Raw genomic sequence first — 17,271 nt, 5'->3', positions numbered from 1 at the left:
AATGTAATAACTACAAAATAATAATTAAGATAAACAATTAATTATAATAATAACTGTTATGTGTATGAAATCAAAAAGTTTTACCATTGATAATATTTGACGTAGAGTTGCAACCGTTAAATTTTTAATGAAAAATAAATTACTTAATTTCCTTGCTATTCTTTTTCTTTGACGTTAGACAACGAATTTAATCAAACCACAATTTATCACATTAGACCACTTATTAATCATCCAGAAATCAGTGAATTATCAAATAATGTTGTCTTTATTGCGCAAACTTTCTAAAAATGTATTACTTAAGTTAAATTACTTTCTTTGTCCAACAACTCGAACCGATGCAGCAGTCTCTGTTTTGGCATTTTTGATGTTTGCAATATTTTGGCCAAACAAGTGTAAGTGAAAGGAGTTTTGAGGCGGTAGTGAACGAGATCATCAGCTACTTGGCGTTAATATATATGTACACATACATCGGCAAAATGGTAAAAAAATGCCACTGCAAAACCTTAAATTAGTGCGAATTTTATTATTTTATTTTTTGGAATGATAATTTTTAGCTTATAACATAAGTGAAGTTGCACAAGTATTTCATAGTAAAACTTGTATTAAATTTATCAATGGAGGCACATTTCAAACTAACAAACTGATTCAGGAGTGGCTAACAAGAGAAATTACGGAAGATTCGAGTTTTTGTAAGTGTGTGCATGTTTGTAAATTTATTTTTGGAAAATATAACATTTCGTAAAATTGTTTATTTTCCGCTCCTCCGGTTTATTATAACGAATTAAATTTCTTGTTATGAAATACATAGAAAATCCTTCTTCAGACACAAATTTCTTAATTAAATTAAATCAGAAAAATATAAATAATAGTATTATGAATATTTCAAGAAAATATTTTTCTCTATTATTATATTCTACCTCTAAAGAGGTAGTTTTCGTGTTTGTGCCTAAAGTAACATTTTTTACGGTGTTATTAAGTTAGATTTATTAAAAAATCCAAATAAAATGCTCTTAGAAACGAACTGAAGATGTTACAACCTTATGATAATGAACTATAAATAGAAGGGAGCGTTACTTAATTATTTAACTATTAATTTATTAAAGCTTAAATTCGAAAAATGCTGTCCGAGTTTCCATGGATATCTCAAGTTTACTGCGTTTACTTGCCTATCAGAATAACACGTGGTAAACAGAGTGAAGCTTTACTCTCATAAAAAAAAGTTTGCAGCTTCGCCTTCAAAGGAATTCAAATAAACAACATAAACAAGTAAGGGGCCTAAGATCGGTTGTGACCGAACATTTTATACACTCGCAATTTATATATTTAATTTTATTAATATGATATAATACACAATTTGACCCAGATATTCGGCATATATATGATATAAAGTCCATTGAAAGTCCATGGAAACCCTAATATTAGCACCGAGGTCTTCATGTTCGATATACGGGGTCTTGAAAATTTATGGTCCGATATCGGCGATTTGTAGAAAGGGGCTGGCACACTGTAAATGCAGTATTTATGCAAAGTTCTGTTCTAATATCTTCACTAGTGCTTACTTTATATATTGTAAAGTAAAATATTCAGACCGACTTCAAAGTGCTCAACATTGTATTTAATATATTACAGGCCACTAGATTTGTCAATAAACAGATGGCATTTTTCTATATTTGCTAAATAAGAACAATTAAAAACTTTAAATCGCTCTCCTGAAAAATCGACTTGATCGAATCGAATGAGCGATATATAGTTGAAACATACATAAATCCCCGGGGGCCGATGTTTTACCGGCCGAGCTATTCAAATACGGCGGCGAAGAACTGATAAGGTGCATGCATCAGCTTCTTTGTAGAATATGGTCGGAAGAAAGCATGCCTGACGATTGGAATCTTAGTGTGCTCTGCCCAATCCATAAGAAGGGAGACCCCACAATCTGCGCCAACTACCGTGGTATAAGCACCTCAATATCGCATATAAGGTTTTGTCGAGCGTATTGTGTGAAAGACTAAAGCCCACCGTCAACGAACTGATTGGACCTTATCAGTGTGGCTTTAAACCTGGAAAATCCACAATGGACCAGATATTCACCATGCGCCAAATCTTGGAAAAGACCCGAGAGAGAAGAATCGATACTCACCATCTTTTTATCGATTTTAAAGCTGCCTTCGATAGCACGAAAAGGAGCTGCCTTTATGCCGCGATGTCTGAATTTGGTATCCCTGCAAAACTAATACGGCTATGTAAGCTGACGTTGAGCAACACCAAAAGCTCCGTCAGGATCGGGAAGGACCTCTCCGAGCCGTTCGATACCAAACGAGGCTTCAGACAGGGTGACTCACTATCGTGCGACTTCTTCAATCTATTGCTGGAAAAAATAATACGAGCTGCAGAACTAAATAGAGAGGGTACAATCTTCTACAAGAGTGTACAGCTCCTGGCGTATGCCGATGATATTGATATCATCGGAAGCAACAACCGCGCCGTTTGTTCTGCGTTTTCCAGACTAGATAAAGAAGCGAAGCGTATGGGTCTGGTGGTGAATGAGGACAAGACGAAATATCTCCTGTTATCAAACAAACAGTCAGCGCACTCGCGTCTTAGCTCCCACGTCACTGTTGACAGTCATAACTTTGAAGTTGTAGATAATTTCGTTTATCTGGGAACCAGCATTAACAACACCAACAATGTCAGCCTTGAAATCCAACGCAGAATCACTCTTGCCAACAGGTGCTACTTTGGACTGAGTAGGCAATTGAAAAGTAAAGTCCTCTCTCGACGAACCAAAATCAAACTCTATAAGTCGCTCATTATTCCCGTCCTGATGTATGGCGCTGAAGCGTGGACGATGACAACATCCGATGAGACGACTCTTGGGGTTTTCGAGAGAAAGGTTTTGCGCAAGATTTATGGTCGTCTAAACATTGGCAACGGCGAATACCGCGGACGATGGAAGGATGAGCTGTACGATTTATACGACGACATTGACATAGTTCAGCGAATAAAAAGACAGCGGCTACGCTGGCTAGGTCATGTTGTACGGATGGAAGAAAACACTCCAGCTCTGAAAGTATTCGATGCAGTACCCGCTGGAGGAAGCCGCGGAAGAGGACGACCTCCACTCCGGTGGAAAGACCAAGTGCAAAGTGACCTGGCTTCACTTGGTGTTTCCAGTTGGCGCCAAAAAGCAAAAAGGAGGAATGAGTAGCGCGCTCTGGTGGATTCGGCTATAATCGCTTAAAGCGGTTCCTACGCCAAATATATATATATATACATAAATCCCTCTTACAGAATTCCAGTCACCATTATAGCCGGTTCCTCATAAACGGAGCAGTCTCGGATTTTTCTTCGGGCAAGAGCTTTCTACTCGGCACCATTCCTCAAAATCGTTTAATAATATTTCTTCTTCTACAACAGCAATAATTAGAATCATCTTACGAGTAGTTAAGGACAATTATATCAAAGACAGAAAGGTGAAGGTATCGTGAATCTAATAGTCAAAAATTTAAACTGCACATCGAAAATTACTTTCTTCTTCTCCACTAAATTCTGAAGTTTTTTTTAGAATGTACTAAGTACCATATACCAACCTAAAACAAAAAATTATTCTCCAAATCCTTCGACTCGCGCAGTTTAAATTCAAATGTCACCTTATTTTTTGGGCACACAGTAAGCTCCCTGAATTCACTTAAAACTACAGCAGACAACCTGATGATACCAATTAGAGCTCACAAGAAAACTCTGAAAAGAAATACAGGAGAGGCTAGAAGTCAAGAAAGCCTATAGTTAATTTCAAAAATATGTATGATGGAAGCGACCTTAAGATACAAACACTCAAATACGCCAGAAAGATAGACACTGTATAAATAAATATAAATATTAATTGTGATACCTCAGTTGATAAGGTTTTCGAGAAAGTCAACGGATATCATTCTACTAAAGTCAGGTGGCTATAAATGTACCAAAAGAAATATAGTATAAAATAACTGCAACGAAAGCAGAGTTTCAAAGTTTCATAGTTTCACACAATGACGAAAGTGAGTTTCACACTTTCTGATAGTTAGGAATAAAGAATATCAAAGCAAACGTAATTAAAATGGGAAATAATGCGGTAAGACGAATACAATTTACAATACAGACAGACATTTTTATTCGCGTGTATCTTAGCTACTTTGCAACTACTAGACTATATGTTGGATTACAACCAAGCTTGGTGCTACGTGCCAAATCTTAAGCCATCTCTTTATCGATATTAAAGTAATTTCTAGAAAATCACACAAGTTAGGTCAAAAATAATTTCCCACAGCTTTTTCTCAGTTGGAAATACTTATTTATTATAGTTATTGTTGCTATTGTAGCAGCTTAGAACATTCCCTGAATATTTCTGATGTGTTGACAATTCTCTGTGTGAGTATCTGGAGTAACCATTCTGCCTTCTTTGGATGAAAAATCAATTTAATGTACCTATTGCTAAAATAGAAAGCACATTGAAGATCTTAGTGTTAAAAAAGGACACCCCTCAGGTGATCGTCCACCTATGAATATGGACTAAAGTCATCATGAGTACAGGTTACCAGTTAGATTCTAACCTCCTCGATCCTTTTGTCCAGCCTACGGGACATATTTCAAATGTCTGTACAATTGTATTTAAAGTGATTTTTTCATCAACGACCAGCCAGCTGGTATAAATAATTTGTACAAAAAAACCAAGATGTTTTTATTTTATTATTTTTCTTCAAATAAAAGTATACAAAGCATGAAACAATGTTTAACAATTTGTAGCTCTTAGGTTGCGCTCAAGTTAAGAAGACTAAGCAAGCTATGATGAAAATTTAAAAGAGTTTTAGGCATTAGGAGATCAGAACACTTAGAAGCTAATTTTTATGAGCTTTCCGACTCGGCTACCTTAGTAACTAAGTTATGTACTTTGGTTGGACGAAAAGTTTTAGCTCAAAATATGGCTATGAGCTGTATAAATTTGACATGGCTGACCTTGTATGCAATGAGGATTAAATGTAACTAAAAAATTTCAAATTTACTTTGTGTATGTCATACAAAATTTGTTTCTTTCAGAAATGTATAGGAAAATTAATTTTTTTATAATATACTATATTTTTATAAAAATAAAATGAAATAATTTTTCATAAAAAATTTTGTAAATAAATTATGTATATTTGTATGTATTTCAACTCGTATTGTTGTTATTGCACTTACTACATGTATATGCGTTTACAGCTTCCGCATTGAACGTCGATTAAACCGTTAACTTTAGTGACTTAAAGGCAATTTGTGTTGCGTGCCACAAGCGAGCCATCAATTTTGCCACACAGCTTCCACAAGCACATACATACACATTTGAAGACAAATACCAATACACTTCAACTTGGCACGAAAGCGGTTAATTCGTCAGCACGCGAGTGGTAAAAATACGCTTTTATTGCGGCGCTCATTTTTTCAAACAAAGTATATAACATTTATTATACACATATGTATATAGGGATGTATAATATTTACGAATGTTTATAGAAATATGTGTGCCTTGAAAATGCTTTGCGGGCATTTTACCGTCTAAATTAAATTTTTTGAACTTTTTAACGCTTTTAGACCACTTATTTCACACCGCAGATTGTGTTAATCTTTTAACATAAACTTTTTGTTGTACTAATTTTTTTGAACATTTTTAATTTGACTCATTTTATGCTCATCACTCAATGGGTTTCATAAATAAATAAAGATTTTATCTTTTTTTTCAATACACAAATACTTAAAATGCTTTCAATGACAGTATTTAATGCTTGAAGGTGATAAACAAAAGACTTTAGCAGCGAACTCGGTGGAACATACGAAAGACTTTGGTAAAGAATTTGTTGTGTGAATTCAAAAGAATATAAGGCTCTATTAGTGAGTATGAGCTTTAAACATTTTAATACATTTTTTTTAATAAAACCATTAGCTTTATAAATTTAAAATGTTAAATTATTCAAATTATGTCAAATAACCTCAAGATATTCTGCTCGATTTCAATCATATAGGTAACTCACCTCGATGGCTGAAGAATTAAAGCCAATAATATGTTTTAAACTTGCGCTAGGCAAAGCAGAATAGTCAAGAAGTGTTGAAATCATGCCATCATCGCTGTATATATAAACTAAAATCCGGTGTGAAACCCTGATAGAGGGAAAAGAATTGGCTTATTAAAAGCGAGACACTATATATTTTGTAAACTACCCTGGACTAGAAGAAACCTAGGATTTCGCCCATTATCAATTTAATTAAATAATAAGTAAGAAAAGGCTAAGTTCGGGTGCAACCGAACATCTTATACTCTCGCAATTTATTTATTTAATATTATATAATACACAATTTGACCTATATAGGTTGAGGTAATTCCTGAACCGATTTCACTAATTTTCATCACCAACATACATTATATCTAAGATTAAATGTTCATTTAATTTGGCTAAGACATTTCACATATTAACCGATTTATAAGCTATTAAGCTGAATAGCTATTCTCATATATTCATATATAAGGGAAGTCATGACCCAATTTTAACAATTTCTGGTACAGAGACACACTATTAGAAGAAAAATATTTCCTCTGAATTAAATTAAGATACCTGAGAGATTTACTGAAATTTTCGGTGAAAAATTACCATTGGGCACTGAGTTCTTCATATTCGATATTCGGGGCATTATATTCGATATTCGGGGCAAGTTATAGTCCGATTTCGACAATTTTTTCACAAGTGATGCCACAGATCATATACAGTATTTGTGTAAAGTTTTATTTCGCTATCTTCATTGATTCCTTATGTATATGTATATTATAAAGTGAAGGAATAATATTGAATTCAAAATTGAGTTATAAGGAAAGTTGTCGTGGTTGTGAACCGATTTCATCCATTTTCCACACGTGTCAACAGGGTTACAAGAAAATATTATATAACGAATTTCATTGAAATCTGTCGAGTAGTTCCTGAGATATGGTTTTTGACCCATAAGTGGGCGATGGCACGCCCATTTTCCATTTTGTAAAAAAATCTGAGTGCAGCTTCTTTCTGCAATTCCTTTCTTAAATTTATTGTTTCTGGCGTTTTTTATTTGTGAGTTAATATACTTTTAGTAATTTTCAACCTAACCTTTGTATTGAAGGTGGGCGTGATTATTTTCCGATTTCAACAATTTTCATGGTGTATGGTGAGATACGTAAAAGATCCGACTGCAGAAAGTTTGGTTTATATAGCTTAATTGGTTTGCCTGATGTATACAAAAAACCTCTTTGGGGGCGGGGCCACACACACTTATCCAAAAAAAATCTCATCTAAATATGGCCCTTACTAGGACGATCCTTTGTACCAAATTTTACTTTTATAACTTTATTTATAGCTTAGTTATGACACTTTATGTGTTTTCGGTTTTCGGCATTTTGTGGGCGTGCCAGTGGTCCGATTTTCCGAAAGATATCTCAATTTTTACTCAAGTTATCCGTTGCACGGACAGACAGACATCCGGATTTTTACTCGTCTCGTCACCCTGATCATTTTGATATATATAACCCTATATCTAACTCGTTTGGTTTTATGACTTACAAACAACCGTTATTTGAACAAAACTATAATACTCTCTTAGCAACTTTTGTTGCGAGAGTATAAAAAACAGTTATCAATCCCGCTCTTAGAATTGTGTATCCGCAATCCTAGTTAGATATTTAATGTAATAATTGAAATATATTATAAAGTTAGTTGGACACAATTTTTTAAAAGTTGGGAACTCTACACAAAAATTGTTTTTTTTTTTATTTAATCCTTATTTAAATAAGAAAATACTAGTATTGTCTTTTTGTACAAAATAAATCAATTGATCAATTTACCGGCCTTCATTCGTTCTAAATCAGCGATCGATTTACCATACAAAATAAAAATCTTATTTTACTACATTAATACTTAATCGAATACAAATCGAGTTGAAAATGGACTGCAGCCAGCTTCCATTTCAAACCTTTTTAAATCGCTTTATTTGGATAACCTTCTGAAAATAATGTCTACCTTATCGATTTCATTGTTTACATTTTCGTATAAATGGCAATCCGTTCCAAAACTAAGCTATAAAAAATATCTCATTTAATAATTAATAGTATTAATAGCCTTTATTAATAGTATATATATATGTTTGTATATATATTTTTTTTAAATACAAATTCAAGTTACATTTTATCCCTCACAATTACTTTAACTACAATTTACTTTACTAATAGTCGCTTACATGATTTTTTATACGCTTTTTTAAATTATTTTATTGTTTTTTTTTGTTTTTGTATATATATTTTTTATTATACTTAAATATGTTTTTTTTAATAATTAAGATTTTCTCATAGATAATACACAACTTTTTTTTTATTAATATATATATGTTAATATATTTGTATATGTGTATATTGTTTTACTTTTATATTATCGTGTTTTTTTCTGGATTTGTTTTTGTATGTGTGTACACAGTTTAATTTTGAATTATACATTTTATTACTACAGTTTTATTTGATTTATTTTCTTGCTTGTTATTTATTTGTATTATTAGATCTACAACTTTGCTTCCGCCGTTTTCCAATAGATGTCCCTAGGGTCAAGCACTGGTCGATTAAATCGATTTTTTTTATATCGATCTTGGACATTTGTGTCCACATTAACCCAACAAAATATTTGTAGAGATCTTTTTGCATCCCAAACTTATTCTCAACTGAAAATGTCACTTTTTGAGCCGAATTCTCGACGTTTGCGGGAATATATCTATGGTCAAGCACTGGTCGATTAAATCGATTTTTTTTATATCGATCTTGGACATTTGTGTCAACATTAACCCAATAAAATATTTGTAGAGATCTGTATCCCAAACTTATTCTCAACTGAAAATGTCACTTTTTGAGCCGAATTCTCGACATTTGCGGGAAATTTTGAAAAGTGTGGATGAGGCTCATCGACACAGTTTTTATAAAAAAAAAAACGGCGGACGCAAAGTTGTAGACCTATATTATTGGTATTTGTTTGTTTGTGTTGTAATACTTATAGTTTGTTACTTTAGTTTTACTATTTATTATTTGTTTAATATTTGTATATTTTCATTTATTTAATTTTAAAATATCTATAATTTAAATTTTTATTGCTTTATTTATTTATTTTTGTTGTTTTATTCTTTAAATTTATTTTATTAATTTTTTTAAATTGTTTTATATTATTTTTTCTTATATTTTTTATTTATATAAGTTTTTTTGTTTAAAAATAGCATTGTAATTTATATTTATTTTTTATTTTAATTAATTTGTATCTATTTGTGGTTTATTTTAATATTTAATTATTGTTTTATATATAACATTTTCATTCATTTTAACTTAGTTAATTTATTTTGTTTTAGGCTTCTATGTAATTTATTTATTTTTTTTTTCATTTAATTTAATTATACTTTTTGTTGCATTTTTTACATAATTGTTTAATTTATTTTGTTTACTTTTATTATTTTTTATATTTGTATATATTTTATTTTATTTGTTGCCTATTTTTTAAATATATTTTAATTATTGATTTTAAATTATTTTATTACTTTATTTATTTTAATTTTTTTATTTTTATTTTATTGTTTATTTAATCTATTTATAATTTGTTTATATTGATTATACTTTATTCTTAACTATTTACTTAACTTTGTTATTTTTATATTTTTTTCTCTATTTTATTATAATTTTGATTCAATTTTTATTTGTTTATACAGTAAAACTTCTCTAACTCGAAGCACCATAACCCACAAAAAAACTTCCGAGTTATAGAAATTTTCATTAAAACATAATTTTTTTCAAAAAGCAATAAAACCCACAATTTTAGTTATTTAATTCGCAAAAAGTTATATTTGAATACTTTAAAACATGTATACTGTAATGTTGTTTGTTGCACTTTGCTATCGTTTGGCTCTTGACGTCTGTATCCTATACCATTGTTACATGATTTACGCAATCCATGAGTGTAATATCATATTTTTGTTCTAAAATATAGGGACTCTTTTAAAATTCTGTCTCGATATTAATTTTAAATTTTGTATTATGCCCTGGACGAAAAGTTCGACTTATGGAAGGTTATTTGTATGAATTTTGTCGTCTATTGCCAATTTAAGAGTTCGGGTTATGGAGAACTTCGAGTTATAGAAAATTGAGTTATGGAAGTTCCACTGTATTTAATTTTTCACTTTTTATTTATTTATATTCATAAGTTTATTTATGCCTTATTTATAAATATAATTTTAATTTATATTACTTTTTTAATTTAGATTAAATTATTTTCTATACTTTTTATTCAATTTACTTATTTTGTTTGTGGTATATTTTAACATATAATTCCTGTTTTTATATTTGTTATTTTAATTTCATATATTTTTTATTTTAATTTATATTAATTAATTTTTGTCTTCACTTTAAACTTAGTTCATTTATTTTGTTTTAATATTTAATTTAATTTTTCTTTTATATAATTAATTTATTTTTAATTTCTTAATTAAATTTAATTTTTTGCTTTTAAATAATTTTTTTATTTCATATTTATTTTTTTTTTTTGTTTTCATTTTATTTCTTTTCATATATTTTTTTTGTATGTTTTGTAAATCCATAAAAATTCAATAAATATACGACATACAAAGTTGTTATTTGTTGTTTTCTGTATTTATATATGTGTACGTATGTATGTATGTACTTTAGTAGCAGTTTAAGCTAGCAAAATTTAAGAAAAGTCACAGAATATCTAAATATGTATATATATACTATATAGTCGTACAGATAGTAAAGTTTAAGGCGTGTGGAAAGTTTATTTTTTGTTTTTTTTTTACACTTTCAACTTATACATATATACATTTGCGCAAAATGCAAATTGGTACATGAGTAACTACGTTTGTTTGCAACATTTTATGTTTACTTTTCTTTTGTTTTTGTTTTTTTGATTAGTTTAAACAATATGAAACAAGTTTAATGTTTATAAATATAGTTAGAGTTTAAGCAACGCTTAGTTACGTTAACAAAAATTAAGGTAAACGAAATTAAAAAATATATTTTTAAAAACATATTTTTTTTGGGATTTTTGCACTTTTTTTTATTTTTTGTTTTTTTACTAGCGCATTACCACTTTTTGATTATACTGAGCTTATTAACTTTGCATTTTGCAACCATTTTTTTTTTGTTTTTAACTTTTTATCTTAATTTTTGCAATTTTAAAACTCAACTTGCTTTTGTTAAACTTTTTGTTGCATTTCTTATTATCTCATTATCACATATGCTTCCTTTACGAACGCATTGAATTCTGCTTAGGCTGTTAAATGCAACGTAAGGAAACATACATACGAATTTCAATTGTCTCATAACTAATCACGCTTATAAAATTCACTAAATACAACACTTTTAAGCATCTCTTGTTTTAAATTCTTAAATTAAACAACAGTCATTGGTTATATAGTAAAAAGCTATGCTTAACTTAGTTATATAACAAAGAAATTTGCATGCATTGATGAAAATATTTAAGTTTCATATTAACAAAGGCGCATTATTTGCTTGATCTTGAGGAAAAAAGAAAAAAATTACACTAGCACTAATAAAGCGCAATAACAATATACGGTGCTACTATTAACATGGTGTGTGCTGTTGGTACCAAATTTGTGCATGAATTTTAAATGCAATACACCGTTGTTGTGGTGGGTGTGCTGGGTATAATGCTTGTTGTGTTTGATTTCACTTGTTTTGCGTGCTCACTATATTAAACTGTGACTTATTTACTTTTAATTTCTACCGATTTTTGTGGGAATGCTTTTTTGTGGTTGTTATACTTATAATTTTTTTTTTGTTTTGTCATGTTGTGGAAAATATTGCTTCAAAAATACATATTCGGTTGCTTAGTCCAATTGTTGTTACCATTTTTGGAGGGTATATTAGTGCGTGTTATTGTTTTAGTGCTGGTTTTTGTTTTACGAAATTATTATTGTACGCGCGCCACTGCCTTATTACGTTATTCATACGTCATCGATGAGATGTCCCTCCACCACCGCGGAGTGATGATAGCGACTGCGTTGCGAGAAATCGGCATTATCCTCATTTAGTTGGGTGTGCGAGAAATCCAGTGTTGGACAGCTAGGCGTCACCACAACCTGTTCATACTGGTGTATGCGTTTGCTGAAAGATGAGAAGAGAAAATGTTAAAAGAAATTTATGTGATTAAATATATAAAACTGATTAAAAAAAAAATAATGGCATCGCTGCTTCAATTATTTTGCATATAAATCTTTCGAAATTATGAACTTAATATTTAAATACTATTTTTATATTTTACATTTTAATGTATAATATATTTTTGTCCATTAATTTATTTTTGTTTCCGTTTTCTTAGCTAATATATTTTGTTTTAATATTTTATTATTTAATTTAATTTAATTTTTAGTTTTTATACAATTTTTTATTTTTAATTTTATTATTTTATTTATTTTTTTATTTCTATTAATATTGATATGAACCAAATTTTAATTTAGTGGCAACTCAACTCGAAATGTTTACGCTAATTTTTTGCGGGTAAATTTTTTACCTTAAAATTTTCAAATTTTAGGTATAAGCTATCCAATATGACCATAAATTATTCAAATTTTTCCGTCTCTAAACAGTTGCACTTCAAAAGATTACTGTTACAAATATATATATGTATATAAATATGTATGCAGTCACTAAGTGCACATGTCGTATGACTAACTTATCTAACCGCAACAAAGCTACTGCCTTATCAGTTAGTTACGTTGAATTTTTACAAGTACAGACTCACCCAAAACATCTGAATATGACGCTTTTTAGCCACGCGAAGAAATTGAATTCCGCCGTTAAGCCTGGTTTCACAGCAGGATTAGCAGTGCCCACATAGAACCACACAAAGAACACAACAACAAAGCATGTGAGCGCATAATACCAGTTGACCAACAGCATGACAAGCAGTTTCATAAAAGTCTACAAGAAAAATGTGAACAATTAAGATTTCCACACTATAAAAAATGGAGGCACACTCACCCCCAGCAGTGACGCCCAACGATTGCAGAAAGGCGAGTACCAGTTCTTCGTCTTGGAATGTATGGGCAAGCGTATGGGAGCAATGGGCTCCTCATCATCCGCCTGCTGTTCCGTCGCGCCTGCTTCCTGCGCGTTTGTGCTGTTGTAAGCATCACTGTAAGCCACGCCATTGGCGTCGCTACCATATTGCTGCAGTTGGATATGATTGCGTTCAGTCTCTTGATTAGCCGTCGCCATAGCAGCTGCAGCTGCAGCGGCCGCAGTTGAGGCGACATTTGAAGGCACATGATGTGGTGAATTTTGTGGTGTTTGTTGCAGGTTTTTATGACGCACACGATCGGGGAATAGTAAATCCAAATCGTTACTATCACCACCAGGTGATTGCGCAGTGCCATAACGACGCGTCTCGTACGATGGACTGGACGCCTGTATGCGAAAACGTTCTTCGCGTTGTTCTTGTATGTCGAACGTTTGCGCCAAAGCAAAGTAGGAGTAATCAATGCAAGCGTATGTCAATAAGAAGGGCATCGTAACGATGGGCGCAAGGAAGTTAATATCACCAACTATAATGAATGAGACCGTAACCACAGCAACAACGCCCATAGCATAAAGCGGCACCTTGTTGGGACCGCGCTTATGTTTGGAAAGCAAAAAGTTAGGTTAACTAAGAAAGAAAATTATATTTTGGCATACTTACACCCTTGGCCAGCACATCGATACCAGGTATGACGCTCTCATTCGCTATACTCTGCAATACACGCGGTGTGCCATACATAGCGCCCAAGCACGAAGACATACTGGACACATATATGCCAGCGAGTAGCAGTAATGGCACTGCGGACACTTTTACAGATATCATATAATCGTTGAGCAAGGTGGTATGTGTGCAAGTAGCACCCAGAAATAGAACGAACACCAAGTATAGGAAGGTGCTGCAATAAAAAATATTAGATTTTACATTTATATTAACAACAATTTTGTGTCAAACTTACGATGTACCAAATGCCGCCAATGTGCCATTTGGTATGTCTGTCGAGGGTGCACGCAAGTCACCGCTCATGTTAATACCGGAAAGCACACCTGTTATAGTTGGAAAGAATACACCGAACACGCGGAACCATGAGTAACCGTCTTCATACTTCGGCATTAAATTGTCCCAGAAATTACTGCTACCCCAGCCTAGAAAACCATTTTCTGTAAAAAATTAAATATATTAAACATTTAAACAATATAAACAATAACAACAGTAAAACTTTAATCACAAATTTATTTATACCTGGATCGAAGCCAACGAAGCTGCCAACCATAAAGTCCAATGCTGATATCAGTAAAATCATCAGCAAAATGAATTGCAGCTTTATAACCCATTTCACGCCAGCCACATTAATGCAGCCCAGCAATAGCACTGCAGCTGTAGCGAAACCACGTATCGCCCATTTGTTGTCCTCCAAACCAACAAGCCCGGCCATACTCTCGCCGAAACCCATAACATTTAACGCGCAGCCCACCGCCTGTCCAAAACAGTAGAGCAAACCAAGTGAACCGCCAAAACGTGAGCCCAGCGTATGTGCTATAAGAAAATATACGCCACCGCTTTCCACACGACAGCGCTCACATATGCCCACTGCGGAGAGCACGGAAACTAACGCTATGACTACAGTGCAAACAATAATTAGCACTGCATTTACTATGCCCGCTTGGGCTACAATCCACCCAGAACGCAAGAATACAATCACACCGAATACGTTTATAAGGCAAGAGGTGAATACGCCATCCCAAGTGCCGAATAGCACTGGTTGTGAGATAAAGAAATTCGAACGCCACCTATAATACAAAAATAAGATGTCTTATCAAACCAATTTACTTTATTGGTTAACAATTACCATGGTTTATCGCCCTGTTCATCGGCGAATATCTCATTGCGTCCAGACGCTTGATGCCCACCAGCCGCGTATGTGTATTCATTACCCAAATCAACAAAGCCACCGGAATTACCGCGTTGACGAAAATTAGCTGCTACTACGTCTCCAGGCCCATCATCATCTAAACCGAAACGATTCCAATCGACCTGTCGTCGTCCATTGCCGTTGCGACCGCTGCCGCTGTTATTACTCATCACTTATTTTTTATGGTGCGTCGTTAGCGATTACAAATAATGAACTTTCTATATTAGTTCACTTTTTTGTTTGGCTCTATTTTTGTTGCTCCACGCAGGCAACTAGCCCTGCAAACCCTACTAACAAATTCAATTTTTGTTATCACTTGTACTTTTGATCAACTTTACTCTATTGCTATAGATGTCTCCTTAATAATTCCATATGTTAGCAATTAGTAGGCGTGGATTTGTACCGATTTTCGTATTGAAGAAAATTTTGGTTTTACCAAGAAGTGTATTTACGACTATTTTATTTATTTGTTGTGTGTGTGCCAATTGTCAAACTGATGTCATACATAGTGTTGCCATATCACAACAGGTGTAGTTGACAAGAATGTCGTTTCGAGGGATTTAGCTGTGTGGAGGAATTTATGTTTCTCCTATACAGTGTGCCAATTTGTTTATATATAACAATCAAATATTTTATAATTATATTTATTAAAATTATGAGTAACTAATATAAAATTTGTTTATATTTAACAATCAAATATTTAATAATTATATTTATTAAAATTATGAGTAACTAATATAAAAATAAAAATATTATATTAAATAGAGAAAAAAAAATAAAATATAATAAAAAGAAATACTCAATACAAAATTTTGAAACCTTAGTTGAATAATGGTATTTAAAAATACATTATCTAAAATTCGGTTATTATATTGATATAAAAATTAAATCTAAATATTTTTTATAGTTTATGTCAGGATAAGAATTCGTGTCTACTATTCCGTGTAGAATCGTACCTAAATTCAGTTTCTTACAGTGGAATACATTAATTAAAATCCTGAGTCATCCAGAGGAACTAACCCTTCGATTAGATTAGTTTAAGATATAGAGAAATGCACTACGACCTATGGTCTATTGTGCCGTCTCCTATTATCACAGTATAGTGATGGTACAGAAATACTGTCTCTTTGGGGATGCAGAGCCTCTATTACCTAACTACTTTTCCTCGCGATCGCAGGACAGTCAATGAGTAGATGCTAAGGTGTTTCTAGGTCACATAATTGACATTGATCCGTTAAGCAGATTCCTAGTTCTGGTTGTACCCCTCAAGAAATAATTTGGAGAGAAAAACCCATGCAATTGTAGCCAGTAGCGGTTCCCACTTTCCGTGAAACTAACCATACATCCGTACATATCATGCATTCGAAGAACTTCGGCATAACACTAATATCTTTTAATCTTAATATCTTAATATCTAACGTTTCTAAGCTTATAAAACATCGAAGAAGACTTCTAATACTTTTGCCATATGAAGCAGGAATACTTTAACTTAATATCTTGTGAAAAGCTTCAGAAAATATAGGAGATTTTCCTATCTAAATCGCATATTGAATCAAGTTAAAACTGGTTCCGATTTTTGTTAAAGCTGAAAGTGAAAGTGTATGGCACGCAGTCAGAACTGCAATAATCAAAGTTTTTTAAAAAATCTTTTTTCCTCGGCCCTTCGGATTTTACAAATAAAGCTCTACTCAAGAAATGATACAGGATGATGTTTTGTAATTATTATGTATTAAAATCTATGCATTTTATTTATAACTTTTATTTTTATTGAATTCATAAAATATATACAAGAGCATCCTTCCCAATCATCTCATGCTCCCTTCATTCATAGCTGCTAAGTGCTTAAACGCTCCTTCCATTTCTTATTACTTTCCGTAAGTGCGATCGTTTGGATTGAATGGTGGGGTGCCAGGTACCCGTACTGGAGGAGGACGACGACTGCCGCTCCCGCCACCATGACGGCGATCGACGAAGGGTAACGGTTCGGCATGCGTCAGCTGGGACATCAAGGCAATGACGGCCAGGATGAGAATACCAAAAAAGCTTTTGCCAAACATTTTTCTGGAGCGATTATTTGTGTACTGTGATTGCTGGAATACTAAGATTTTGAATGATTTGTTGGAACAATTATGAGCTCTATATATACGGATGCGGTGTAGCGTTGAGTAAAGCAAAAAGCACCGCTTTCAGTTTTGACATAGAGGGCACATGATGTTTATGCCAAATTTGTACTAGCTGTGTATCTGTGTGTATATTCAC

At 32.5% G+C, this 17,271-nt stretch overlaps 1 protein-coding gene across 1 annotated transcript; it reads right to left on the bottom strand.

Moving 5' to 3' along the window:
* Window positions 1-11,976: 11,976 nt before the first annotated feature.
* LOC105214630 (solute carrier family 12 member 8) lies at window positions 11,977-15,511 on the bottom strand. Its single transcript, XM_011188155.3, has 7 exons — window positions 14,950-15,511; window positions 14,343-14,890; window positions 14,059-14,260; window positions 13,764-13,998; window positions 13,067-13,699; window positions 12,828-13,006; window positions 11,977-12,190 (listed from the first exon to the last, which is right to left on the bottom strand). Exons 1-7 carry the CDS (start codon window positions 15,180-15,182, stop codon window positions 12,031-12,033), a joined length of 2,190 nt encoding a protein of 729 aa, XP_011186457.2. The 5' UTR covers window positions 15,183-15,511; the 3' UTR covers window positions 11,977-12,030.
* Window positions 15,512-17,271: the final 1,760 nt, after the last annotated feature.

The sequence above is a fragment of the Zeugodacus cucurbitae genome, chromosome 5 (genome assembly GCF_028554725.1).
Source record: "Zeugodacus cucurbitae isolate PBARC_wt_2022May chromosome 5, idZeuCucr1.2, whole genome shotgun sequence".
Lineage (NCBI taxonomy): Eukaryota > Metazoa > Arthropoda > Insecta > Diptera > Tephritidae > Zeugodacus > Zeugodacus cucurbitae.
Note: the sequence above shows the minus strand (reverse complement) of the source record. Positions and strands in the feature narration are given on the sequence as shown.

Coding starts and splice junctions, on each gene's coding strand:
- LOC105214630 (XM_011188155.3), bottom strand. CDS start 15,182: ATGAGTAATAACAGCGGCAGCGGTCGCAACGGCAATGGACGACGACAG. Junction 14,891..14,949: donor GAACAGGGCGATAAACCATG/GTAATTGTTAAC, acceptor TTTGTATTATAG/GTGGCGTTCGAATTTCTTTA. Junction 13,007..13,066: donor GTTGGGCGTCACTGCTGGGG/GTGAGTGTGCCT, acceptor TTTTTCTTGTAG/ACTTTTATGAAACTGCTTGT.